Raw genomic sequence first — 24735 nt, 5'->3', positions numbered from 1 at the left:
CAACGAGTAATCCGTTGCACTTGGCACCTTGAATCTCCACCACTAAAACACCGCAACACGCATCAACTGCATCTCAGTTACAACCTCTTACGTTTTGACGTTCTTACACTACTCCTCTTCCATTCCTTATCCATCTTCTGGTCGTTTCGCCTTTCCTGCCTACTCGGCGGAGAGCGCGCGCACCATCACGGGCAACTGCATGCCCTTCCTCTCCTGTCCCACCACAACTGGACGTTGGATGATACTGGGTGAGAAGCGTGCAAACTCCTTTTCTCCCGACGGCGCAAACTCAAAGTTTCGCACTACCACAAACAACACGGCCTTGATCTCAAGCAAAGCAAACCTGAACCCAAGGCAGTGGTGCGGGCCACCAATAAAGCTCAGAAGACCACCCCACACGCTCGGAAGTTGGGTGCGCGGGATGGAAGCGTCATCGTATCGGTCCGGGTTGAAGGTGTCGGCGTCGTCGCCCCAGATCCGGGGGTCACGGTTCATGTCGTTGATCGGAACGATAAAGTCTGTTCCCTTGGACACGTGGATTTCCGACATGAGCTTGCCGTCACGACCAAGGACGGGTTTGCCGAGAGGAACAACACAGTCGACCGCAGCCGTACGGACTACTTGCGGGAGAGGGGGGTCGAGGCGGAGAACCTCGCGGACACATCGGTCAAGGTAAGGAAGTGAGTTGAGGGTTTCGCTACGGTCAGCAAACACCAAAACAAACACTTACAGACTCGGCTCGTCGTCTGGGACACTCATGACTTCTTCACGCAACTTGGCCTGGATGTCGGGGTTCTGGACAAGGTGCAGTGTAGCCCAACTAAGAGCCGTTGCGCTAGTTTCGTTTCCAGCAAGCATAAGCGCGCCAATCTGTCCCTCGATCTCGGCCTCGGTCATTCTATCACGTTCGCTGGCGCTCATGTTGGCGCGCAGGCAGAGCGAAATCACGTCCTTGCCCTCATACGAGTCCTTGTCGAGCGAAATCTTGTCGCGCGCAATCTCGGCACGGCGCGAGTTGACAATGTCGCGTGCGATGCCGTCCAGCACGGCGCGGGACTTGGCGACGCGCTTCGCATTGGCCGTGGGCTGGAGTTAGCCGTGGCGAGTGGGATGACTCACCATATCAAGCGCCTGTGGGAAGATGCTCTGTACAATCACAAGACGCTTGTTCTCAAACATGCCATTGATCATGTCGTTGAACGCCTTGGAGAGCGGGTTCTCGCCGTCCTTGCCCTTGTGTTTCTCAAAGTAATAGTTGAAGCCCGCGCGCCCGATAATGTCCATCGCAGTGCGGATGTATACCTGGAGCATGTCGATCTCGGTGTCGTCGCCGTCGCCCTTGAGCATCTGCCATTAGGCGTTGTTGGGGAGAGAGACATACCTTGTTGACGTTGGCCTTGAGGTCATAAGCCTCCTCCCAGAACATGGGCATCATGGCATTAACGCTTGTGCCATTGAAAGCCGAATTGAGAATCCTTCGTTGACGGCGATGCGCCTCATCCTCAACACAGAGGACATTGAACCCCGTCACCCTTGCAATAAGGCCATTGAACCCCTCATTGCGATGCCACTGTCCCGTATGCCTCAACACATGTGAGATGGCCGTAATGTCCGTCGACGCAATCCTCCACCGCCCAATCAACCCCCTGAACCGAACAGTCGATGCGTCATATTCCTTTGTGAGAGACATGTATCGCCGCCCAATCGGTTTCGATCCCACCGTGAACAACGAGCCGAAGAAGCCCGACGCCGGGTCCGGCCCACGCAGGTTCTTGAACGGAAGCGTAAACGCCGTATACGGGTACAGGTACAGGTAGAGGGCGATGGGGCCGAGGACCAGCATGGCCACGGCCGCGTACCCCACCATCAGGGGGGTGAGGGTGATAGGCAGTGGTTGGGATAGGAGGGTCGACATGGCGATGGCGATGGCGATGGAAGAGAGAGAGATGGGAGATACATATAGTGTCGCGGGAGCCGACAGTCACATCTCGGGTGTCAGCATGCACTGATTCCCAGCCCGGTAGCGAGCGCTGAGTCTAATCATCAGGCGCGTCATGCCATCATGTGACATTCCAACCGTTCCCAACGGCACTCGCCGCTCTTACGCCTGTCGTCTGTGCCCACCTTACCACCTCGACACCCGGGATCCGGTATCCAGAATCCCATCGTCACTTGGCACTCGGCCTCCTCCGTACCCATCAGCATTCGGCCCACCCAAATTGAAGCCATTACATTCATACGATAAGGGCACAGGAATGGGATGCATCCCCCTCCGCATTCCTCACAGAGCATTTCGGTCCCACCCATCGCCAAAATAGCGCGCACAGCTCGTGTGCGTCGCCGCGGGTGGGAAGCGAGCATCGTGCCATGGCCATGCTTCGGGGAAGCAGAACCAGTCGGCATCGGTAAGCAGCACTGCACCAACACCCAGCCAGCTCTTCAAAGCACTGCACCAACACCTAGCCCAGCTCTTCAAAGCACTGCACGACCATCGACTCGACTTGGTTGTGGGCGTCTGGGGCGCCCTCGAACAAGTCGCGGAATAACGCGTCCCACTCGAGCCAGTCTCCCGGTAACACGTTCTGGATCGGGATGCTGAACGGCAAAGCAACCGCTGCGCCCGTATACGGATCCGTGACGCCGACGACGTCGTCGTCCGCTGCCGTCCCCCTGATCTTGGCGCGTAACATCTCCAACGTCTTGAGTGCCTCCAAGTTACTGGTAGTCGAGCCGCCCATGGACACGCTTGAACGCAGGACACCGACCATGGCATCGAGCGCGGCAATGTGGCTCGGTCCCTCGGGACACGTCGGGACGACCATGATGTAGTACGCCATGAGGAGGCCGGCGGTGAATGCGCGCATCGTGTATGTCCACAATCCGGCTGACGGGGCATCGACATAGTCGAACAGAATAAAGGTCATGAGTGCGCGCGTCGAGTCCACGAGTCGGTGGCCGGCCTTGACGGCCTTGAGGAGGGCGAGGGAGACGATGGTGGGGTCGCGCGAAGAAAAGTACGTGTGATACAGCTGGGTGCTGAGGTCGTGCGCCCCAATCTCCAGCACGCACGCCTGCATATGAACCCAGTTTGGAATGCCTGGACCGCGAGAGTGCGCCGTGCGGAAGTGCGGTGGTAGCCGGTCGAGGTATTGGGCGATCAGTTCCTCGGCGGCCTCCCACCGTTCTGGGAGAGGCACCCTCTCGTTCGCCATGACCTTCTTACGGTCCAGCATGAGATTGACGAGCTCGGCCCGTGCATCAACATACCCCCACTCGGTAAGGACGTGGGGTGTACTCGACACGCCAGTTGTCATGTTATCCATGACCTCGTCCGAGATGATCATCGGCCGCGGGACGACGTTGACGTCGAGCTGCGAGTCGATGTGCAGCCGGTCCGCCATGAGACTGAGTCAGCGTGCTACATCGGGGTTTGGGGTTGCTCACTGTCGCTGGATGAGAATCTGGTACCACAGTCGTCTACGCATCTCGCGCTGGAACAATGTCTCCCCCGGCTGGTCCTGGTACATGCCAACAAGCAGGGCGGCCTGGTACGCGCGCCCGAGTTCGAGAAACAGAGTAGCTGGGGATGCTGCGCCGCCTCCGAGCCGTGCGCACGCATTGACGACGAGTGCCTGGACATAGTCGATTGTATATGCGCCTTGGTTCTCGCAGAACGATATCAACCCCTCATGCAGCGCTATCATGTGTCGCTCGCCAGCAACACGGTCAGGGCTAGTAGATACCGTTACCGCGGTACAGAAGCACGCGGTAAGCAACGAGAGGAAAGGCGCATCTCCCGTGTCCGCGTGGGGGAGGCGCGCAATCTGAGCCTCGGCACGCCGCGTAAAGCTCGGGACGTGCACGACACGAAACATGAGGTCAAAGTTGAGGAACTTTGCCAGTAGGGCACGACACTCGTCCTGTGACGGGAAGACGGCGAGGATGTTCCCCAAGTCGTCATGCAGCGCAGGCACAAAGGTGCGCAGCGGTTGTCCCGAGATGGTGATTCCGTCAGCGACACGAAGGCGTTTCTGTAGAGCTGCAACAGGGACAGGCGAGGCTGCGCGTGACGCATGTGCGCTGTGCAACAAGGCCGGCATGGCTGGAACGCTCGAATGTGAATGTGACGCCGAATCGGGCGAGTACCGCGGCTCATCGTAGTTGTCGTCCTCGCACTCCTCGGCGGCCCGTACGCACCGTCGACACGGCCGGTCAGCGTCGCAGCTCTGCTTGAGCCGTCGACAGCGGAGACAGGCTGCCAGCGCGCGTTTCCGGCCCAACGTTTGGGTCGGGACGTGCGATGCCGCTCGGGGGGCTGGTGTTCTGCAGTCAACTCAGACGTCACTGCGACTCACCCGTAGACGCATAACTGCGCCTCGCCATATGCAACACACGCAGAACACGGCTGACCCCGGTCACACTTGAGCTTGTGGTCCCTACATCGTGCACACGACAGGATTGCGCGCCGCTTACGTGCCCTCAATGGTCTGGCGGATGGATGTTCCTCGTCGGTCATTGTTGTGATTGTTGTCATGTCAAGAATGTGGAGTGGCCGAGAACCCGTTTCAGTTCCGTTTCCTCCGACACCTCCTGTCCAACCCACTTCCCCACTCGACTCAACTCCATTACGCCATCTTGGTCAGCGACATGCACTTGCCCGACACATAGGAGGCAGCGGGCAACCACTCGTACATGGCGACATCCCGTAAATTTCCTCTTACTCGAACGACGGGATGTCGCACGAGATCCCGCCAACTCAAGGGTCGGCCCGAGCGCCGCCAAGGAGCGAAATCCATCTCCGGCCCTATCACCCTGTCACCACTCCGAACACCCTTGTCATCATCCATTTTCACCATCGATAGCAGGGGTCAGCAGCGGGGTCCCGCCATCATCTCGGGGTCAGAGCTCGCGGCATGTACAGGCGGCCGAGACGCCGTGTGTGACCCACACCTTGATTTTTTTCTGACAAAGCTTACAGAACAGCGATGGGGAGAGGTATAAGATGAACGATTGGCACTCACCAGCACTCACTAAACCACACTCTAGATCCTCCTTACTTACACCGTCGCAATGTCCTCAAAGGAACTGGACGAATCACCCTCCCCCTCGACCTCGTGCTCGTCCTCTGAGACTGGGGTTGTCGTCAAGTCGCACCTCGAAGATGGTGGCCGCGAGGCATGGATGACGCTCGCCGGCGCCTTCTGTGCCATGTTCGTCCAGTTTGGCCTCAACAACGCCTTCGGTGTCTTCCAGGCCTACTACCAAACCCACCAATTATCAAACTACACCTCAGACGCAGTCGGCTGGCTCGGGGGTATCCAGCAGTTCCTCTTCCTCTCTGGCGGGCTAGTCACTGGCCGCCTGCTCGACGCGTATGGACCACACATCTGCATTGTGCCCGGATCGATCCTCCTCGTCGCGTCTCTGATGATCACATCAGTTTGTACAAAATACTATCACTTCATGCTTGGCCAAGCTGTTCTCTTCGGCATCGGCGCCGCCCTCATCTTCACCCCCGTCATCGCCTTGCCGAACCAACACTTTCCCCGTCGGAGGGCCATGGCCGGCGCACTGGCCATCAGCGGCAGTGGTCTCGGCGGCTTATGTTGGCCTATCATCCTCCAGCGCCTCATTTCTCAAGTCGGTTTCGGCTGGGCCCTCCGTATCTCTGGCTTGATTTCAGCCATCCTCCTAGCTTTAGCATGCGCATTAATCCGTCCCCGATTCCCATCCCGTCAAGCTACCCCGTTCCTCCAAACCCTCACATGCTTCAAAGACCCCAACTGGCTCCTCTTGTCATTCGGCACCTCCCTCGCCTCGGCAGGATGTTTCATGCCCTCCTTCTTCATCACCCTCCGCGCAACCCAACTCGGCGCCGGCAATCTCGCATTCTACACCCTCTCCATCCTCCTCGGCGCGTCCATGGTTGGCCGCCTTGCAGCCTCTCTCGGTGACATTACCGGCCGCTTCAATCTCAACATTTTGGCTACTGCCGCTGTTGGCATCCTCATCCTTACGTTCTGGGTCCCACTGCACAACTACAACCAACTCCTTGGCTTTGCCGTTGCGTTTGGCCCTTTCTTCGGGCTGCTGTTCTCTCTCAACTCACCATGCATGGCCCAGATTAGCACGCCGGACCAGGTCGGCTCCCGCACCGGTCTCATGTTCGCCCTCAACGCACCTTTCAACCTCGTCGCTGTCCCGATTGCCGGCGCAATCGTTTCCGCACACCCAGGAGAGGCTGGGTTCCGCTTGGCCGGCGTGTTCGGCGGTTGCCTCTGCCTAGCGGGCGCGGGGCTAATCCTCGGCACACGGCTGCGCATCGACCCCAGGTTAACAGCTAGGATTTAGGACGTTTGTAGACTGAAATAGACCCTCCGGGCATAGATGGATAGATGCTTACGTTACGAGTGGGTTGGACGCGCTTGAGGCCAGTGGTGGACAAATGAGATGGCGTGGACTAGAATCGACTCGAGCCCACCGTTAGAAGCTTTAATCAACTCAAGACAGTGAATGATGCATTTATTAGCTCCCTATTGATCGCCATACTTTTCCGTTCTACCCTCTATTACGTCTCCGAACCTCGTCCCCCCTCCCCCCCCCCCCCTCCCTTCCCAATGTACGACAACTACAGCACATACCGGATACGCTTCTTGAGGATGTCACTGTCATCGTCACTCTCGCGCTCGTCCATCCGCTTATTCTCGCGCCGGAGACACTCGCGGAGCACAAAACTAAGCGCAATCGCTCCGGCCGTGAAGCACGCATTGATGATGAACGCCTTGACGTAGCGCGGCCCGTCCGATTTTGGGTAGAAGTACGGCGACCAGATCTGGGCGACTGGGGTCAGGTGATGCCATGTTGAAGAAAGGGGAAGGCAGCTGCAATTCTAGCAGCACCCGCACTCACTGTTGCCAAGCGCGTTGACGGTGCCGTAAGCCACAGCACGCTTTGCGCGCGGACGCGGAAATGTCGAGCCAACCCAAGCCAGAAGAACCGTGAACGAGCTCGACATGCCGCCCGTCATGAAGAAGATGGAGAGATATCGTGGCGCGGTCGTGGTCGTCGTGGCGGCGATGATGAAGCCAATGATACCCAACACCATAGGGATGGTGTAGTGGAAGCAGCGTTCGGGCCGGCGGTCGCTCGAGAACGAGACCAAGATCTCAGTAACTGCTGGAACGAGGTACGGTGGGGCAGTGAGGAGGAGACTGGGGGTCAACAAACACAAGAGAGGGGCTCACGTCTGGACACGGCTCTTGCCAAACGTCGCAACAACGGTGGGCACAAAGGCCGAGTACCCGCCTGCCGTCGTCATCATGCAGTAGATGAGACCCATGAGCCACATCTTGTAGTCCTTCAAGGCCTCCTTGATCGCCGCGCCGAGGGGCATGTACTCGTCGTCGCTCATGCCTACATCGCGCTCGAGGCGGGCTGCAGCCAGTGCCTTCTCACGGTCACTGAGCCAGCGAGTGGTCGCCGGCCAGTTGGGGAGGATGACGGCGGCCAGAAGACCACAGAACACGGTGAGCACACCCTCGATGATGAAGAGCCAGCGCCATGACTCGAGGCCGCGCGCCATGTGTAGCCCATTCTGGATCCCGGCTGCAATCAGGCCGGCAAACGCACCAGACAGGTGTGCGCCGGTATACAGGATCGATGTGCGGAGCTGGAGTCAGTTTGTTCTGTAACAGACTCACAGCAAGCTCGCGCTTCGTGTACCACGACGACAGGAAGAAGAGGATGCCCGGGAAGAATGGCGCCTCGGTCACGCCGAGGAAGAAGCGGACCACCACGAGGTGGGAGTAGTCGTTGACTGCGGCGGCAGAGGCGCTGACGGTGCCCCAGAGGATCACAAACGCGGGGAGATAGAGACTAGGCGGGGACCGTGAGAGGAGGATGTTTGACGGCACTTGGCCGATGATGTAGCCGGCGAAGAAGACCGAGATGACCGTGTTGAACTGGGTACCAACGAGGCCGAGGTCCTTGTCGATGCCTTGGACGCGAGCAAGGCTGGGGTTAGTGAGGGGGAGGGGAGATGGGGAGGGGGATGGGTGAGATTCGGCCGAAAAGGTCCGAGTCGGTGCACAATGGAGCAAGAGCACTCACGGCACTGCATTACCTGGGATCAGGACGAACGACGGGGCACTCACGGTCAAGGTAGTTGAGGACAAGGAGGATGAAGAGGGTTGGAAGGATACGGATGTCGATCTGGTGTCAGCGTTTGGTGATGGAGCGGATCTCGGAGCAGATGGAGCGGAGCAAGTGTGATTCCGTTTGACCAGCCGCCATGACAGCACGGAAAAGGAGGCGAGCGCGTCAGCCACTCCTCCCTCCTCCCTCCTCCCTCCTCCCTCTCCCTCTCCCTCTCCCCCCTCTCCCCTCTCCCCTCTCCCCTACGGACCCACCTTGCGCTTCAACTTTGCCTGCGCGCGCTCATACTCGTCTGGCGCAAGCGAGTCGACCCAAGCGTGCGCCTCAGCCGGGATATTAGGGTCGAGATGGCGGTGCACCTCCACAACCGGTGCGCTCTTCTCGTCTGCCGATGTCATTTTTCTTCGATGCTGAGAGGTGGAGAGAAGAGATGGAAAAATGAGCCGGTGCCAAGTTGAGCCACAAGGACGGAGACGGAGACGGTATCCGATCCCGTGTCAGCGGAATGGCTTGGGATTTTGGACTTGGCCCCACCAAGATCCGCAGATATACAGATGTGGTCGTGATTGGGTTGGCGTACGGACGAGAGACGCGGGTGGAGCGAGGCAAGTTGAAAGAGATCTTTGGACATTCAGGCGAAGTTGGCGAGATGAGTTTATCGGTTTATCGGATCAGGACCAGGAAACCAAGAGATTGGGGGAATGTGCGTCGAGCAAAGTCACGTGCGATACACGTGAAGAGAACATGTCCAAGGCGACATGGCGACATGGCGGCATGGACTTGCAGTCAAGAGGCTGAAGGGTGATGACGAGAACGATTGACCATGCTTACATGATTGAGGGTTTGGGCACGTGCCACATGCCACATGATAGTGTGAGAGGCGTGTGTGCGTGTTCCGCTGGTCCAAGGCACATCCGCTTGTCATCTATCTCAGTCTCAGTCTCCATTGAGCTCTCACAGCGGAACACTCCGGCCCGGACACGTTGGCGGGCGATTGCGGATCGGGGGGAGTGGTCGGGGTCGGCACGCGGCCGAAGTCAGCCACGGCCATGGCCAAGCATCCACCATCGCCGAGGCGGATAAACGTCGCATCAAGTCATGTCGGCTTCGCATAAAGCATACCCCACCGGCATCTCACAGGCACCGCATACGGTTGCCGGTGTCTTTGTTTGTCTTTGGCAAGAATGCGAGAGTTGGAGGATGAGTTGAGATGACCACGCGGGCGCCGGCCGGTCTCTTGATTTCACAAGTGTCAGCTGACCACGGCTATCGGCATCATGTCGGTTCAACCACGCTCGTAGCCTACCATCTACCGGCACGATGCTTCCCCACATTGTCCCAGACCGACGTGGCATCTCGATATATAGCTACACATCGTGACGTACCTCTACCTCCCAACAAACACACACAATGGCCGCTATTCCCAAGGTTTGCCGCGCTGCGCCCGCTACCAACGGTGGCACGATGGAGGTGAGTTACTCGTTGCAACCCACAGCCATTGGCCATGACTGACTGATGTCAGTACACCATCACCTGCCGTGAGGACTACCCCGTCCCCGAGCCCAAGGAGGGCGAGCTGCTCGTCAAGCTCAACATGTGTGGCGTCTGCCAGTCTGACCACCGTGAGTGACTTGTGAGATGGGTTGGGAGATGCGCGTGGGGGAGATGTGCGGCGTCTTACTAGGATACCGCGCGGTCGGTGCGTGCGGATGAACCAAGTTGCCATTGTTATCTGTCCAGGTGGACTGACCAACGTCATACCTGCCGGGCGGGTGTGGCTAGGTTGTCATACCCGAGACAGTGGCTTGAGTAACCCTCCAGCGGGTCGATTGCCTTGTCGCTACCCCCTCCTCTATCTCCACCGCCACACCCCTCCCCGATCTCCCCCGCCCAACCCCACCCTCCTGGCCGCTCGTGCCCGCGCTGACCCCAGACATGATGGCGGGCGACTGGGGTCTCGGTCCAGCCCCCGGCGTCGACTGCACTGGCCACGAAGGTGCCGGTGTTGTCGCCAAGCTCGGCCCCGGCGTCGACCCCGCCAAGTGGAAGGTCGGTGAACGTGTCGGCGTCACCCCCGTCCACTGGACTTGTGGCGAGTGCGAGTTCTGCAACAACGGCCACGAGACCATCTGCCTGAAGAAGCAGTACGTCGCCAACGCCGTCAACGGCACCTACACCCAATACCCAATCATCCACGAGTCGTGGGCCATCAAGCTCCCCGACAACGTCAGTGACGAGCAAGCCGCACCCTTCATGTGCTCGGGCGGCACGGCATACACTGCAACCAAGGCTGCCGGTGCCAAGCCCGGCAACACCGTTGTGGTATTTGGAGCTGGAGGTGGTGTGGGTCACATGGTCACCCAGTTCTGCAAGGCCGACGGGTTCAACGTCATTGGTATTGACGTTGGAGACGAGAAGCGAAAGGTCGCTGAACATGCTGGTGCCGCGCACTTCCTCGACGTCACCAAGGTCGCCGAAAAGGACTTGCCTGCCGAGGTGCGCAAGCTCACCCCGGACGGACTTGGCGCCCACGCCGTCATCGTTGCCGCCGGTAACCCCAAGGCTTATGCCAATGCGCCCGGCCTCCTCCGCCCCCTCGGCGTCATTGTTGCAGTCGGCATCCCCGCTGCCGGCACTGCTGTGGCCGGCGCAGACCCCGCACTCGTCACCTTTGCGGGTATCCAGATTCGCGGTATTCTCGTCACTTCGCGTGTGGACATGGCCGACGCGCTCCGCTACCTTGCCGACGGCAAGGTGCAGGAGAACGTTGAAGTTGTTCCTTTTGCAGAGTTCCCCGCTACTCTTGCCGCCGTCGCAGAGTCCAAGACCTCGGGCCGCAAGGTCGTCGACTTTAACAACTAGGGCAGGGCGCGGGCAGCGCCAAGTTGTAGACTTGACTTGGGTAACGGTAACTTCAGAAGGTAGTATGCAGTATGAGTGTGCAGTATGAGTGTGCAGTATGAGTGTGCAGTATGCAGTATGCAGTATGTCATAGCAAGAAACAGTTTCAACGAGTACATAGCTACGACTAACTGCTTACGAATGAGATGCTCGAACACGGCGCAGCATATACGCCGAGTCCTTTGGGTTGCGCTTGAACTCGGGTGCAGGGCCGACAGCCGTGCTCCCAAACCGCGGCCCGAACCCATTCGACCACTCGAGGTTATCGAGCAGCGACCAGGCCATGTACGCATCGAACCACGCCATGTACGCATTGACATCCACGCCGTCCTGCACGGGTCATCTCGCGCAGATACCCGACAAAGTATCTTTGTCGCTGCACGTCGTCCTGTACCTCTTCGGCACTGGCTTGGCCACTGTCATCGATGGGCACGGCCACTGTCATCGATGGGCACGGCCACTGTCATCGATGGGCACGACCCAGTCCATGTTGAGTGAGATGCCGATTTGGCGGGCCGAACTCACGCCGATACATGTCCACATTTCCACCACAGCCGCGTGTGCGAGGAGCACATGCCTAACCCCCTAACCGACTGCCCAGCTACCCACCGAGCCAGCTGGCCACAAATTCATCACATCTAGATGTATAACCCCTGTACAACGCCTACAGCTTGGCCTTGTTGCGGACCCACCGCTTACCGCCCGTCTTCTTAACCCACAACTCGGCACAAGTCTTCTTAACGACGTCCTTCTTAATCTTGCCATTGGCATTCCGCGGCAGATCTCCCTCATAGATGTGGCAGAAGACCGGCTGGGCAGCATACCGAAGCATGGGCGCAACGCGATCAAGCACCATCTGGGGAGTGAGGAACTTGCCTGGTGCGAGAGACACGGCACACCCAACGAGCTCGCCGAGCACGGGATCAGGAACGGCAACAGCAGCAACCTCGGACGTCTCGGGGAGGCGGGCGAGCGCGTTCTCGACTTCGGCAGAGGCAATGTTCTCCCCACCACGGATGATGATGTCCTTGGCCCGGTCGCGGACGTACAGGTACCCGGCGGCATCGACGCTCCCCATATCGCCAGTGTTGAACCACCCATCCGGCGTCATGGCCTTACGCGTCGCCTCTGGGTCGTTGTAGTAGCACGTCATGACGTTGGACCCGCGGCCCCAGATGATGCCCATCTCGTCAGTCGCGCACTCGGCGCCAGTGTCCGGATCGATAATCTTGACCTCACAGATCGGGATGACTGGTCCACAGCTCTCGGGATTCTCGAGGTAATCGCGGCCCGTGAGGGCGTTGTGCAGCCCGTTGGTTTCGGTGAGACCCCAGCCGTTGGAGCATGAAATACCCGGGAAACGCTTGGTCAAGTCGGACACAAGGCCGGCTTGCACCGGCGCACCGCCAGTCGAAATGGCCGTGAACATCCTTTGTTTGGGGAGGTTGGGCGACTGGAAAATCGCCTTGGTGGTGGCCGGCACGCCTCCAAGCACTGAAACATCGTACTTTTCAATGAGGCGAAGAGCTTCGGGGACGCTCCAGCGCTTCATCCACACAATGCGGGCGCCGTTGGTCATCTGCCGCGTCGTCCATGAGATGCAGCCCGTTACGTGGAACAGTGGGGCGGGGATAAGCATGGTCGCCTGTGTCGCCGCCGGTGCCGTGGCTTGCTCATAGCTCGCTCCAGCGCGAAGCGCAGCACGGAGACCGGCAAACGTGCCCGAGACGTGGTTGTGCAATGCGCCGCGCTGGCTAGAAAGAACAGCCTTGGGCATACCCGAAGTACCCGACGTGAAGAAGATATGTCCCTCCGACTCGGCGTGCATGGCCTCCAAGCCCAGACCCTCGCCGCTCTCGATCTGGTGCAGCTCAGACGTGCTAGGCTGATACTCTGGGAGGTAGGTGATCTTGGCCTGTACTTCTTGAGGAAGATGATCAACTGGGTCGTAGGAGTAAACAGGCCCAACGCCCTTCTCCTTGAGCCGTCCAAGAATTGGCACAATGGAGGCGATGAAATCCGCATCGCCAACAACGACATCAGGCCGCGTCAGACCGAGACAGTGTACCGTCGCGTCATTGTGCCTTTAATCAGCTAGTACGAGTAGACACTCACAGAGTAGAGTTGATGAACACGGGCACTGCGCCGAGGTAATGCGCGGCCCAAGGGACCACGAGGAATCGCGAGCTATTGTCCCCTCCAACCGCGACCTTGTCGCCCTGGCGAATCCCCTGTTTACGCAACCACGCCGCCATGTGAACGACGCGCCGACGCTGCTCGGCATACGTGACCTCCTCATAGTCGCGCGACTCGGGCAGCGGCGAGACGTACATGACCCGCTCCGAATATTTGCGGAACCCAGCCTCGAGCGCCGCACGGCAGTTGGTCGGTTGCTACGGTCAGAAGAGATGATAAAGTTCCTCACATGCTTCCAAACTCGCTGCTTGACCCCGTTGATCATCACCTCGTCCAGCTCACCTACCGCCCCGGGGGCAGTGAGGATCGCGTCGCCTGCCATCAGCGCCATGTCGGACCGACTTGGACTTACACTCAGCCATCGACCGAGCGGGGTATGGTGTCGCGAGCTGTGTCATTGTTGAGAGAGTAGATGATGAGTTGGATGACAAGATCAGCGATACATGTTGATAGCGCATGCGGTCGCCCACAAGAGCATATGTTGAGGTGGTGGGGAGATACCGAACGCCGGCAGGTCAAAGTCGGGCCTCCTTGACTCGGAGATGACCGATCGGCTCGTACATACACCTTGCTGACGTCGGCGGGTGGGCTGGTGCCAGCCACAGGGGAGCTTCCATCTCGGAATTAACCAGGACCGCATCCAAGCCGCCGCATCCAAGCCGCTGCAGGAATCTCACACCTGCACATGCTCTCACGTGCTGGAGCCGTCTTTGGGGAACCACAGGCCCCGGAATGTCGGAATGTGGGGAGCCTGGAGACCGCCAAGAAGACATCAACTTTGGAGCACCTCACCGCTGTCCTTCACCACATCACATGCATGCTTGCCTTTCAATGTACAATGGTTCCCTTTACAATCCCCTCACAGTATCAGCATCCCCTTGTTAGATCTGCTGATCTGAACGCCCCCCTTTGTCGTTTTGTTTTCTTGCGCGTCCCTACAGCTTGTGGTCGCCCTGCGAATGCCACTCTTCCTCCTCGATGTACGCCGCGAGGCTGAACCATCCCATCTCGGGCGTGCCCATCTCGGCCTTGGTTGAGGCGATCTCGTCCGGCCCAGCCTCGACGACGGGGTCGTCTGGGCGCCGGGCGGCGTCGGCGAGCAGCTGCGCCTGGCAGCACATTTCAAAGTTGATCTGCCTATTATGTGTCAGCGCTGTTTTTGGGCCGAGGGGGGCTCACCACCACGCCGCCTCATCGATGCTGAGCTTGCCCATAGCGATAATGCCGTGGTTCTGGAGAATCGCGATCCGCTTAGCCCCAGCGAGATTGGCGATACGCTCGCCCTCCGAATTGTCAATCACAACGCCGCCAAAGGGCACAAGCACCATCTCATCATGATAAGCGCACGCGTCCTGAGAGACCATGTCGAGCGTGCGACCCAACGACGAGAAAGCTTTGGTGTGCGGCCCATGGACGTGTACGATCGACTCGATGCCAGCGGGTCCCTCCCGCCCCCGAATCCGATAAATCTGAGAGTGGATCGAACTGGCCGAAGCGTCGGTGGGCGCCCGGCCCTCAACCATCGCACCGTCGTTGATCCGGCACCGCACCAGGTCGCTGGCGCGCATACGCGCAAAACTTTTACCCTGCGGGTTGACCCAGAACGTGTCGGGTTCGACGGGGTCACGCACGCTGCAGTGGCCCGCGATGCCCTCGGCCAGCTTGAAGCGGTGGAGGATCCGGAAGACGAGGGCGAGGTGTTCTTTGCGGTACTTGCGTTCCTCCTCCAACGTCGCAAAGGAGGGAAGCATGACCCGCGTTGGACCGACTTGAACATCCACAAAAGGTGAGGCGGCAAGGTCGGTCGTGATGGGGAATCCGGGGGTTGCGGGGGACGGCTCGAGCGTAGCCTGGCCGCGGAGGCGGAGGGTGGGCTGAGTCGTGGAGGTGGGCGCGGATGTGGAGGATGAGGTGGCCATGGTGGATGGGTGATAGTCTGAAGCGGTAGTGAAGGGTTACGAATGCTTTCAGATAAGTATGTTGTAGAGGTCGGAGATGAGCTAGAGAGAGAGGAAGAGAGTGGACGACGGAAGAGAAGAGTGGGTTAGATGATTGCAATCAGTGGCTCGTTACGAAGCCTTCGCCAATCGCCATTTACCGATTTCTACTCACCGAAGTCATATCTTGCTGGTTATTGCCCACATCCTCCTCCTTCTAGCTTGCACTTTGTCTCAACAGCCGTTCATCTTCTATCCGTCATCTCTGACTCGGCTCTACACGCAAGTCGGTTGCCCTCCTGCCCGCCTGCCCGCCTGCCCGCCTGCCCGCCTCCCACTTCATCAACACTCTTATCACGCCACAGCCATCCTCTCCCTCTCCCTCCCAACTCACCCTCCCTCCCAACTCATCCTCCCTCCCAACTCTCCCCCCCCCCCCACTCACCCAACATGACTATCGACACCCAAGCCATCGCAAAGGTCCACGCGGCCCTCTTTCCAGGATACAGCCCCACGCCTGCCCGCTCCGTCCCCGCTCTCGCCTCCGAACTCGGTTGCGCCGCCGTATACGTCAAGGACGAGAGCTCGCGCTACGGCCTCCCGGCGTTCAAGGTACTCGGTGCGAGCTGGGGTATCTGCTCGGTGTTGGGAGAGCGGTGGGGTGTTGACCCATGGGACATTGAGGGACTGCGTGCGCTCGCCAAGACCAAGCCGGGATTCACCGTCTTCGCTGCGACGGACGGTACGTGACCCCAAACTGGTCCGCTGATACCAGGCAACCACGGCCGCGCGGTAGCACACACTGCCCGCCTATTGGGCTTGGCCGCGCACATCTTCGTTCCCTCCACCGTCGAGCAGTGGTCGATCGACGCCATTGGCTCCGAAGGGTGTCCTGTAACTCCCGTTGACGCCGATTATGACGGAGCAGTCGATTCCGCGCGCGAGGCGTCACTCAAACTCGGCGACAATGGCCTCTTCATGCAGGACACGAGTTTTGAAGGGTACACTGACATTCCACTGGTATGTTCACCCTTCAGTTGAAGCCTGACACCAGCGTATCGTACATGGCTACTCGACAATTGCGAACGAGCTGTCCACCCAACTCCCCGCCCCGCCCACTGCTGTCATCGTCCCCGTTGGCGTCGGCTCCCTCGCCCACGCCATCGTCTCGTACTACGGTGCAGGTGCCGCTCATCCCGCCCGTGTGTTGAGCGCTGAACCGGAAGCCGCACCATGCCTACACGCCTCCCTGGCGGCTGGCAAGCTGACAAGCACGCCCGGCCAGCGATTCACCATCATGCCCGGTCTCAATTGCCCCACCGTCAGCGCACTGGGATGGGACGACCTCCGCGCAAGTATCCGCCCCGAAGACGCCATGGTCGTCAACGATGTCGAGGCCGAGGCGGCGATGAAGCAGCTCAACGAGCTGGGATGTGCAATTGGGCCGTGTGGCGCTGCGACGCTTGCCGCAGCCAAAAAGGCAACCTTTGCAAACAACGATGTGGTCGTGCTCATCTGTACCGAGGGACTGCCGCAGAAGTAGAGTATAGACTTTTGCATGGTTTCTTGGTTAGATCCATGTCCGAGCGGTGTTTAGTTGCATCAAACTGAAAGCAGCCAAGCTCAAGCCAGGCATCTTCCCGTAGTGGCCTATCGGGCGGCCTTGCTACTGACCAGCAAGCAGGCCGTGTGCTCTGCACGCGAGAGTTCGAATCTCTCAGATGTCGACGAGTGTGATGTATTCTCCTCTTTTGACTGGAACTGCAAGAGAGTGACAGTGAGTGGGGCTTGAGCTCAGCACCGAGGATGAGCCTGGCCCTACCCACACGTACTTTGTGGCCATCTCGAGCCAGCCACACGTACTTTGTGACATCTCGAGCCAGCCGGAGGGAACCTTTGCATCGTCTCTTTTGAGCTCGCAGTAGATGGGCTTCTCAACTGCCGCTGGTTCCTTTCGCGGCGGTCACGGTGCATTGCCGCGATCAAGCACTCGGTCGGCCCCTCCCCGCTCCCACCCACTGGACATGTGGGGCTGTGCGGCAAACGAGCGCGTCTTTGCTGGCGATGGCCGAGGTCAAGTCGCTTCCCGGCTTCTGTCACGCCTTCTCACGCAACCCCAGGTCGCAGCCGTCGCACCAAAACTGGGACTGCAGGTTCGAGCACCCGAACACGATCGGGTCAAAGCCCACTCAGCGGGATCTCGTCGAGGTCACCACCGCCTTCCCAGATGGTTAGGTTCAACTGTCAGTGCCCACTGCACAAACAATAAAAATCCGCAGATCCGCTCGCACGGCGCCCGATCGCGCCCCGAAATCTTCGTCGGGCTCCAGCGGACGAAAACGCAGCCTTTCCATATCTTTCCTCGCCAACATCGAGATTGACATGGAGGGTGGGGGCGATGGAAAGGACGGAGAAGCTGCTGAGCGACATTGATCTGGGTGGGCAGCCTGTGTTGCTACAATCCTAGCTGGACTGTATATTTGGTTGAGATGAATGCATACAGTAATTAGTGATGGAGCCATGGCGAGTAGAGTGAGATGAACAAAACGTCGTGCGCTCACAGCCATTTGGCAGCGTTGACCGCGACCACAGCCTGGTTAAGCGCGGACACGCTCAGATAAAAAGCAGTCCAGATCCAGCCGCGGTAAAGCGCACCGATTCCCTCCTCCTTCCTAACAGTGTTGAATGCGTCCATGAGACCCGTGTAGCGAGGCGGTGGGCGGGCAACCACAACGTCCTCGGCGGAAAAGCGCTCAAACTCGGCGTCGGTAGCCTTGATCTCGGCCATATCAGCGTCGGGCGCAACGGCGAGCTTCTCCTCGAGCACCTTGAGCGGCGCCATCCAAAGCGTGGGAATCGTGTTGGCGGCAATGTAAGCAAGCGCACACCCGGCCGTGACGGTCTCGTTCTCTGCCTGTGGCGTGGCTGCAGCAGCGGCTGCATACAGGAGCGGGAGAGTGACAGCAGTGACGAGAAAGGGTGTGAGAGTCTGGAGGGTAATGTTGGCGATCATGCCAGGAATGGCCCACAGACGCCAGGGCCCATTACGCTCGCGCTCGGACGTGATTCCCCGAATAGAGCTTGGGGACATTGAGAGGCGAAGAGGAGTGACGACAGAGCGCGAAATCAGGACCTTGAAGGGGATAAAGGCGATGTTGGTAGCGACGGCGGCAGTGATTCTCGCACCAAGTATAGCGGGAGACGAGAGACCGAGGCCGCGAATGACGTTCGTGATCGCGTCAGAGTCAGGTTCGCGGGGGAACGGACTGGCGAGGTCGACCATTGCCGAGCCAAACGAGCCAGCGAGCGACGCAATCGTCGACAGGTATGTGCCTGCTGTCAGCGGCTGCAGGCTATGTAGCAGGCACAACGAGTGATGGGCTGCGCTGGGCTGGGGGGTAATTCTACTACGCCCAGCGAAGCCGAGATGAGACGACAGACCACATACCTTTGAAGATACCCCCCGCGCCCTCGATGGTCCACGTCCGCCGTATCGTGCCGATCACGCCGAGGTCGGTACAGTCATTAGCGACGTCAACGCTTGCAGCCGGCTCACCTCTTCCCATTATCCTTCTCCACCTTCTCCCACTTCTCCCCCTTCTCCCCCTTGCCCTTCGGGACCCAGTTGGACTGCATGCGCGTCAGCGCGCCCGCGACGGGCATGCCGAACGCCGTGCTGGTGAGCCGGCTGGCCACAAAGATGGCGAGGTAGCCTGGGTCAAAGTCCATGGTGGCGGAGAGTTGAGAGATGAAGGAGGAGATGGGTGAGGCGCTCTTATCGATGACGCCAGTGGCGGGTGTGGAGAGAAACGGAGATAGATACAGGTGTCCGCATCTTGTACCTTTGACCACCTACATCTGCTCAGCCTGCCGTTCCAATCCATCAACACCTGGCCCAGAACAACGGTAGCGACATTCAACGCCTCCGATGATACCGCCGCGACAATGCTGTGCAGTAACTGTTGAAACCGAGTTCGAGATGCAACCTCTCCCGCGTCAAGACTTGCGTTTCCACAACCACTCGGATTTGCGCCAGAGCAGACGCGATCGCTGGGTTGCAGAAGAACAGCAACATGTCCCGACGTGTCGTCGTTTTCTGCCCTGCCATCTCCTCGGATTGTTGGTCCTGCTACAACTCCACAATTGAATCAAGCAGCCAGATATGCATGGATGCTCTGCACCATGCTATCACGCATGATGTTCTACCCGTGGCCCGTACATTCCGCCTACGTCACCAAGATCAAAGTGTGTACTGTAGTATCGGACCATCTCCGTGGATTGCCGCACTCGGCCGAGCCGAATGCCCACCAAAACGCCATCGCCATCGCGTGTAAATATCATATCATCGCGACTCGTCGACTTGCTGTTCCTGTTCCTCTTCCTCTTCCCCCATCAATCTATCATGGCCGACTGGAAGCAAGACACGATCGCAGTCCATGGCCACTCCTCTGTGCGGGCCGAGGGCATCGACCCCGTCGCCCCGGCCATCTACTACTCGTCGACGTTTCGTGCGTCCGACGCCCCCCAATTCGCGGAGATGGCAACATCCCCCCGCCACATAGGCTTCTACACGCGCTACGGAAACCCGACCCACGCACAGGCTGCCGAAGTCCTCGCCAAGCTCGAGGGTACCGAAGTGGCCATGCTCACAGCGTCGGGGATGGGAGCGATTTCCACCGCCGTCCTAGCCCTAGTCAAGGCTGGCGACCACTGTATCGCCCAGACCAGACATTACATGGCCACGGCCAAGCTGTTTGATGAGATGCTCCGCAAGTTTGGCGTCGACGTTACGATTGTCGAACAGACCGACCTTGCTGCTATGGAGGCGGCAATCCGTCCCAATACGCGGTTCATCTACGTCGAAACTCCCGCCAACCCAACTCTGGTGGTTACGGATCTTGGGGGTATCGCCGCCCTCGCAAAGCAGCACAATATCCTAACTCTGGCCGATAACACTTTTGCTGGTCCCATCAACTCGCGTCCAGCCGACCTTGGCATCGACGTCATCCTTCACTCGGCCACCAAGTCTCTCGGCGGCCACAGCGACATCACTGCCGGCGCAATCTGCACCTCCAAGAAACTTGCCGAGGAGATGTGGGACACCAGCCTCACCTTGGGCGCAACTCTGTCGCCGATGGACGCTTGGCTATTACTGAGAGGAATGCGCACCCTCCCTCTGCGGATGGAAAAGATCAATGCCAACGCCCTCGCCCTCGCCGCGTGGCTCGAAGCCCGCCCCGAAATCGAGGCCGTCTACTACCCCATGCTTCCCAGCCACCCACAGTATGACATTGCCAAGAAACAGATGAAGGGCGGTGGTCCGGTCGTCGCGTACGCCATCAAGGGCGGATACGAGCCTACGTCAAAGTTTGTTTCGGGACTCAAGCTCGCTTCACAGGCTGTCTCGCTTGGCGGCGTCGAGACGTTGGCAGTGCACACCGCCGCGATGTGGGCCGGAAGCCTGACCGAGGCGCAGATGAGGACGGCAGGTATCGCGCCCAACTTTGTACGCATGAGCGTGGGTATCGAGGACATTGAGGACCTCGAGCGCGACTTTGCGCAGGCCCTCGAAGGGAGTGGTGCGGCGTAGCGGCGTCGCAGCGTTGCAATGTAGCAACGTCGCAGTGTAGCAGCGTTGCGTCATTCTCATTGTACAAGATAGACATGCATACTAAGGCAAGGGTCATTAGCGGATCCAAATGTTCTAATCGGCGTTTATCCGAATACACCCGAATCCTAATCCTAATCCCTTCCTGGTCTCTCTATGGATCCATCTCGAAAAAGTCGGCACAAACGATCAGTCATCGTCCACACCATCACAATGTTCGCCCGTGCCGTCCGTCCTGCCGCCCACGCCGCCCGTGCCGCCCGCCGTATTCCGGTCGCCCCGGCCCGCCGCCTCCTCTCCAACACCTCCCGTCCGGGTCCCGAGGTCGAGGCCGAGCACAGCAAGAACCTCGCTCTTGTGACTGGTGCCGTCGTCGCCCTCGTTACGGCGGGTAGCATCGTCAGCGACCTGCGCAAGAACTACGTCCACCCTTCCGAGCCTACGGAGGAGGAGGTGGCCGAGGAGGAGGGTGAGGCTGAGGCGGCCGCTGAGGACGAGGGCGCCGTCATGGTCGAAGCGGCGATTGACAGCGTTAAGGAGAAGGCCAAGCATGGTGAGTTGGAGGGAGGGAGCCGAAGTGTGGACCTAACGCTGACACCAGCCCTCTCTGCGGCCGACGCGGCCCTCGCCGACCTCATCGCCGAGGCTGAAACCGCTCTCGGCTTGCACCCCGCGTCCGCGACCGACGCCCTCGCAGCCGAGGCCGCCAGCCAGGGCGCCTTCAACGAGGAGACTGGCGAAATCAACTGGGACTGCCCCGTAAGTGCGCCGTGCTGCTCTTCCCAGCCTCCAAAGCCGTCCCCCGCCCCCGCCCCTGCCCCCAAGCCCACGGTCTGCGCAGCCCTCCCGCGTAACAAGTGCGCGTGCTGCTGCTGCTGCGCGTGCTGCTGCCCCGAGCGCAAGCACGCTTGCTGCGCCTAGACCAGGACCCCGGATGACCAATAGAGGATGATGGAGGAATGGCTTGTGCACGGAGCGAGAGGGGTGCAGTGCGTTGCAATACGCCGTGCCCGAACCGCGGTCCGCGCGATGCGCCACGCGGCTGCACGGGCGGCGGCGACATGTCCTCCGTCCATCGTGTCTCCGCATCTGTGCTGCGGCCTCCCTTCTCTCCTCACCCTCAGACACCCCCCCTCATTCGCTAATCCCAGTGCCTCGGCGGCATGGCGACCGGGCCCTGCGGCGAAGAGTTCAAGGCGGCCTTCTCGTGCTTCGTCTACTCGGAGGCCGAGCCAAAGGGCATCGAGTGCGTCGAAAAGTTCAAGGCAATGCAGGACTGCTTCCGCGAGCATCCCGACGTGTATGGCGAGGGTGAGTACGAGCGGAACTAGGGCATGTCTGAGGCGCCTGTAGATGGACACCAAGGCGAGGGCACTGTCCTTGCCGTCCACCTCTGATGTCGCCAGCGCCGTCATCCGTCGTTCCCGCTAACGCCCAGAGGAGGTCGAGGACGAGGCTGCCGAGGAGCCCCCATCAGAGAGCAAGTAGACACCTCTCCGATCCCGATAGATGTAGATGGCCTAGATGGCAGACACCCCTCAAAAATGCATGGCACTGCATACTCCCTCAAGATGGTGATACATGATAGGCGTACATACTCTACAATCCATCTCCGACAATCTAATATCCTACTCGGCGGCCGTTACTCGTCGGGCTTGGCGGCGTGTGGCTCGGCGGTTCCTCGGGCTGCTTCTCCATCAGCATCCAGCGCCACTCGTCGACGTCCTCGACGTCAACCGCGGGGCTCAACACCCAACCCCGTTTCCCTGGCTCATACATGCACAACACGCGCAAGTTCGAGGTTGACACCCGTTCCCCGTCCTTGTTGTACAGCGCTAGGCGGTAGGCTTTGGCTGCGCTACGCCCGCCGCCGCACGGTTCAGCAGTCGCGTGATGCTGCGCAGTGCCTCGGAACGGTATCGCTCGACCAGGTACCGTCCACACCTTCATCTGGTCCGCGCGGAGCGTGTTCCAGTCTGCCTCGCCGTTCAAGGCCACCTCGGGCCTCGCGCAGATCTGCTCGACGAGAATTGTCGACACGTTCATCGCTCGTGCTTGCTTCGTGACGTTGAGCGATAGGTAGAACAAGTACTTCGAGTGGTCTGGCGCGGCCCTGCCGATGATGCACTGGGGTCAGCTGGTACTAGAGACTGGGAAAGCTGGTATCGCAAGGCAGCAGTTTCCGATCAACTACCCGAAGCGATAGCTAGCGATTGAGACGCAAAGTCGATGACCAGCACCTATCCCAGCGCGCCTCACCGCACTCACATCGGGCGGGTCGCCAAACCACCTGTTTGGCCCGATGGGCCCTCCCACCAGCTGACAGACACCAACGATCGAGTGCCACCAGCAGTTGGAACTGCCAGCGTTGCCGAACATGCCCTCGAACTCGAGCCAACTGTGGTTGCCCGTGTGCCGGATCCTGTGTGCGAGGTCTGGCCCCGTCCACCACTCGATCGGCACAACGTGCCCCTGTGTGTCCCAGATTGCACCATAGTCGTCCGTCATGTCGACGAGCTGCCAAAGATTGAGGAGCTGGTGTGAGCTGTACGACCACGATATCTCGACGATGAACCAGACAGGGAGACGTACCTGCGCGTAGACATGTTTCCCGGGATTGGGCCACACTCCATGGCTCCCGGATGCGACATACGCAATTGGCCGTTCGCCGAACCGTTCCAGATCGGACCAGCGGTACGTGCCTGCACTGAAGGCCCCGCCCGAGTGCGTATCTGGCGTCAGCTGCACCACACTTTTCGGAACATTTAGGTGGGCGAGCCATGTCCAAGCTCAAGCTCATGACTCACTAAAGTCCGCCGACTCTGCAGTGCCATTCACCGTCCTCACGCGCAAACGTTCCCAGTCTGACACGTCTGATGTCAGCTGATGTTGCGACACTCATAGCCGCACTCACGGTTCCCTAGCCAGCCCAAGTACCCGACTTCCTTACCGAGGTTGTACGGGTAGTACGTCCAATACCAAAGGTCCTGGTGTAAGCATGGCACAACAAGGCCTAGACAGCTTCGGGAACTCGGTTGGACCGCTAGACGAAAGTGAATGCACACTCACCACAACGCCTCGTCCGTTGTCGACCCAGAAGCCGTACACCTCGTCATGGACGCGCCCTCGCCCGTCGTCGCCAAACTCCATTCCGCCAGGCATACCCGCCGGCCCGTAGAGGAAGTGGCTCTCAGGCCCATCAACGAGCGGCTGGGGATTATGTGGCTGCGTGACAGAGAGGTACTGGTGCCTGCCTTTGTGAGGAAGCTTGTTGAGGCGAGACGCTGTGAACACGTTATTGTTCTGGAGTCAACTTCTCTTCAAAGAAGCCTTCGTCGAGTCACATGCCGCAGCTACGCTTCGCATTCCTACGCACTGGCTCAAACTGCGTCCCATTCTCCCACTGGACGAATTCGTAGTGCTCGAGCATGAACGGCACCGAGCTGGGATAGTATCGCTCCGTCGACCTGGGGTTAGCTTAAAGTCGCGTCGCAGACAGCTACGCACGCAAGCTTGAACACGGGCGCATACTTGTCGAGGAGCTTGGCCATGGCCGCGCGCTTCTCGGGTGTCGATGGCTTATCAACCACCTCGATGTCGGTGTATGTCTGGGAACCTGGCGGCGGCGTCGGCCGAGGAGAAGCGACCGGTTCGAACGGCACTTGCTCGCTTGGTGGGGGGTCTGCATCGTATGGGAGCGCACTGACCAGCGCAGAAGTAAGCAAGAACGTTGTTAGACGCTGAGGTTAGCGGGTATCTCGGGATGGCCGCCTAACGCCGTCATGATCTTCCTCGGGTTCTGTGCGCTACCGAGGTCTCGCGTACGCACCATGGTGGGCGTGCAGTACCGCGCGCTACAGATTGTGAGAAGCGCGCGGGCGCACAATACGTGGGAAACCTCTAGTTTGATGAGCGGGGAGAGAGAGGAAGACGCGGGAG

General features: G+C 59.5%; 12 protein-coding genes across 12 annotated transcripts; 5 read left to right on the top strand and 7 right to left on the bottom strand.

Moving 5' to 3' along the window:
* Positions 1-159: 159 nt before the first annotated feature.
* On the bottom strand, positions 160-1915 carry CcaverHIS019_0511350 (uncharacterized protein; the record flags this gene model as incomplete). The annotated part of the gene is made up of 4 exons (XM_060602372.1): positions 160-697; positions 731-1086; positions 1120-1347; positions 1382-1915. The coding sequence occupies 4 exons, from the start codon at positions 1913-1915 to the stop codon at positions 160-162; spliced, it is 1656 nt and encodes a 551-aa protein (XP_060458772.1).
* A 544-nt stretch (positions 1916-2459) lies between these two features.
* CcaverHIS019_0511340 (uncharacterized protein) lies at positions 2460-4383 on the bottom strand (the record flags this gene model as incomplete). The annotated part of the gene is made up of 3 exons (XM_060602371.1): positions 2460-3405; positions 3445-4315; positions 4356-4383. The coding sequence occupies 3 exons, from the start codon at positions 4381-4383 to the stop codon at positions 2460-2462; spliced, it is 1845 nt and encodes a 614-aa protein (XP_060458771.1).
* Positions 4384-5070: 687 nt separating this feature from the next.
* On the top strand, positions 5071-6351 carry CcaverHIS019_0511330 (uncharacterized protein; the record flags this gene model as incomplete). The annotated part of the gene is made up of 1 exon (XM_060602370.1): positions 5071-6351. The coding sequence occupies one exon, from the start codon at positions 5071-5073 to the stop codon at positions 6349-6351; it is 1281 nt and encodes a 426-aa protein (XP_060458770.1).
* Positions 6352-6628: 277 nt separating this feature from the next.
* Positions 6629-8552, bottom strand: CcaverHIS019_0511320 (uncharacterized protein; the record flags this gene model as incomplete). Its single annotated transcript, XM_060602369.1, has 7 exons — positions 6629-6840; positions 6910-7211; positions 7245-7669; positions 7701-8013; positions 8110-8122; positions 8154-8211; positions 8409-8552. The coding sequence occupies 7 exons, from the start codon at positions 8550-8552 to the stop codon at positions 6629-6631; spliced, it is 1467 nt and encodes a 488-aa protein (XP_060458769.1).
* Positions 8553-9564: 1012 nt separating this feature from the next.
* Positions 9565-11016, top strand: CcaverHIS019_0511310 (uncharacterized protein; the record flags this gene model as incomplete). The annotated part of the gene is made up of 3 exons (XM_060602368.1): positions 9565-9624; positions 9677-9776; positions 10088-11016. The coding sequence occupies 3 exons, from the start codon at positions 9565-9567 to the stop codon at positions 11014-11016; spliced, it is 1089 nt and encodes a 362-aa protein (XP_060458768.1).
* Positions 11017-11719: 703 nt separating this feature from the next.
* On the bottom strand, positions 11720-13649 carry CcaverHIS019_0511300 (uncharacterized protein; the record flags this gene model as incomplete). The annotated part of the gene is made up of 4 exons (XM_060602366.1): positions 11720-13139; positions 13171-13448; positions 13481-13566; positions 13604-13649. The coding sequence occupies 4 exons, from the start codon at positions 13647-13649 to the stop codon at positions 11720-11722; spliced, it is 1830 nt and encodes a 609-aa protein (XP_060458767.1).
* Positions 13650-14186: 537 nt separating this feature from the next.
* On the bottom strand, positions 14187-15170 carry CcaverHIS019_0511290 (uncharacterized protein; the record flags this gene model as incomplete). Its single annotated transcript, XM_060602365.1, has 2 exons — positions 14187-14388; positions 14431-15170. The coding sequence occupies 2 exons, from the start codon at positions 15168-15170 to the stop codon at positions 14187-14189; spliced, it is 942 nt and encodes a 313-aa protein (XP_060458766.1).
* A 468-nt stretch (positions 15171-15638) lies between these two features.
* CcaverHIS019_0511280 (uncharacterized protein) lies at positions 15639-16731 on the top strand (the record flags this gene model as incomplete). Its single annotated transcript, XM_060602364.1, has 3 exons — positions 15639-15930; positions 15964-16208; positions 16243-16731. The coding sequence occupies 3 exons, from the start codon at positions 15639-15641 to the stop codon at positions 16729-16731; spliced, it is 1026 nt and encodes a 341-aa protein (XP_060458765.1).
* Positions 16732-17745: 1014 nt separating this feature from the next.
* CcaverHIS019_0511270 (uncharacterized protein) lies at positions 17746-18917 on the bottom strand (the record flags this gene model as incomplete). The annotated part of the gene is made up of 3 exons (XM_060602363.1): positions 17746-18521; positions 18637-18728; positions 18778-18917. 3 exons carry the CDS (start codon positions 18915-18917, stop codon positions 17746-17748), a joined length of 1008 nt encoding a protein of 335 aa, XP_060458764.1.
* Positions 18918-19590: 673 nt separating this feature from the next.
* CcaverHIS019_0511260 (uncharacterized protein) lies at positions 19591-20778 on the top strand (the record flags this gene model as incomplete). Its single annotated transcript, XM_060602362.1, has 1 exon — positions 19591-20778. The coding sequence occupies one exon, from the start codon at positions 19591-19593 to the stop codon at positions 20776-20778; it is 1188 nt and encodes a 395-aa protein (XP_060458763.1).
* Positions 20779-21009: 231 nt separating this feature from the next.
* Positions 21010-22284, top strand: MIA40 (uncharacterized protein; the record flags this gene model as incomplete). The annotated part of the gene is made up of 4 exons (XM_060602361.1): positions 21010-21349; positions 21398-21555; positions 21948-22107; positions 22235-22284. 4 exons carry the CDS (start codon positions 21010-21012, stop codon positions 22282-22284), a joined length of 708 nt encoding a protein of 235 aa, XP_060458762.1.
* Positions 22285-22416: 132 nt separating this feature from the next.
* VPS62 (uncharacterized protein) lies at positions 22417-24628 on the bottom strand (the record flags this gene model as incomplete). Its single annotated transcript, XM_060602360.1, has 9 exons — positions 22417-22923; positions 23065-23331; positions 23389-23528; positions 23604-23669; positions 23711-23783; positions 23866-24099; positions 24173-24263; positions 24304-24536; positions 24626-24628. The coding sequence occupies 9 exons, from the start codon at positions 24626-24628 to the stop codon at positions 22417-22419; spliced, it is 1614 nt and encodes a 537-aa protein (XP_060458761.1).
* Positions 24629-24735: the final 107 nt, after the last annotated feature.

Source organism: Cutaneotrichosporon cavernicola (genome assembly GCF_030864355.1).
Source record: "Cutaneotrichosporon cavernicola HIS019 DNA, chromosome: 5".
Lineage (NCBI taxonomy): Eukaryota > Fungi > Basidiomycota > Tremellomycetes > Trichosporonales > Trichosporonaceae > Cutaneotrichosporon > Cutaneotrichosporon cavernicola.
The sequence above is the reverse complement of the archived record's forward strand: the minus strand, read 5'-3'. Positions and strand labels throughout refer to the sequence as shown.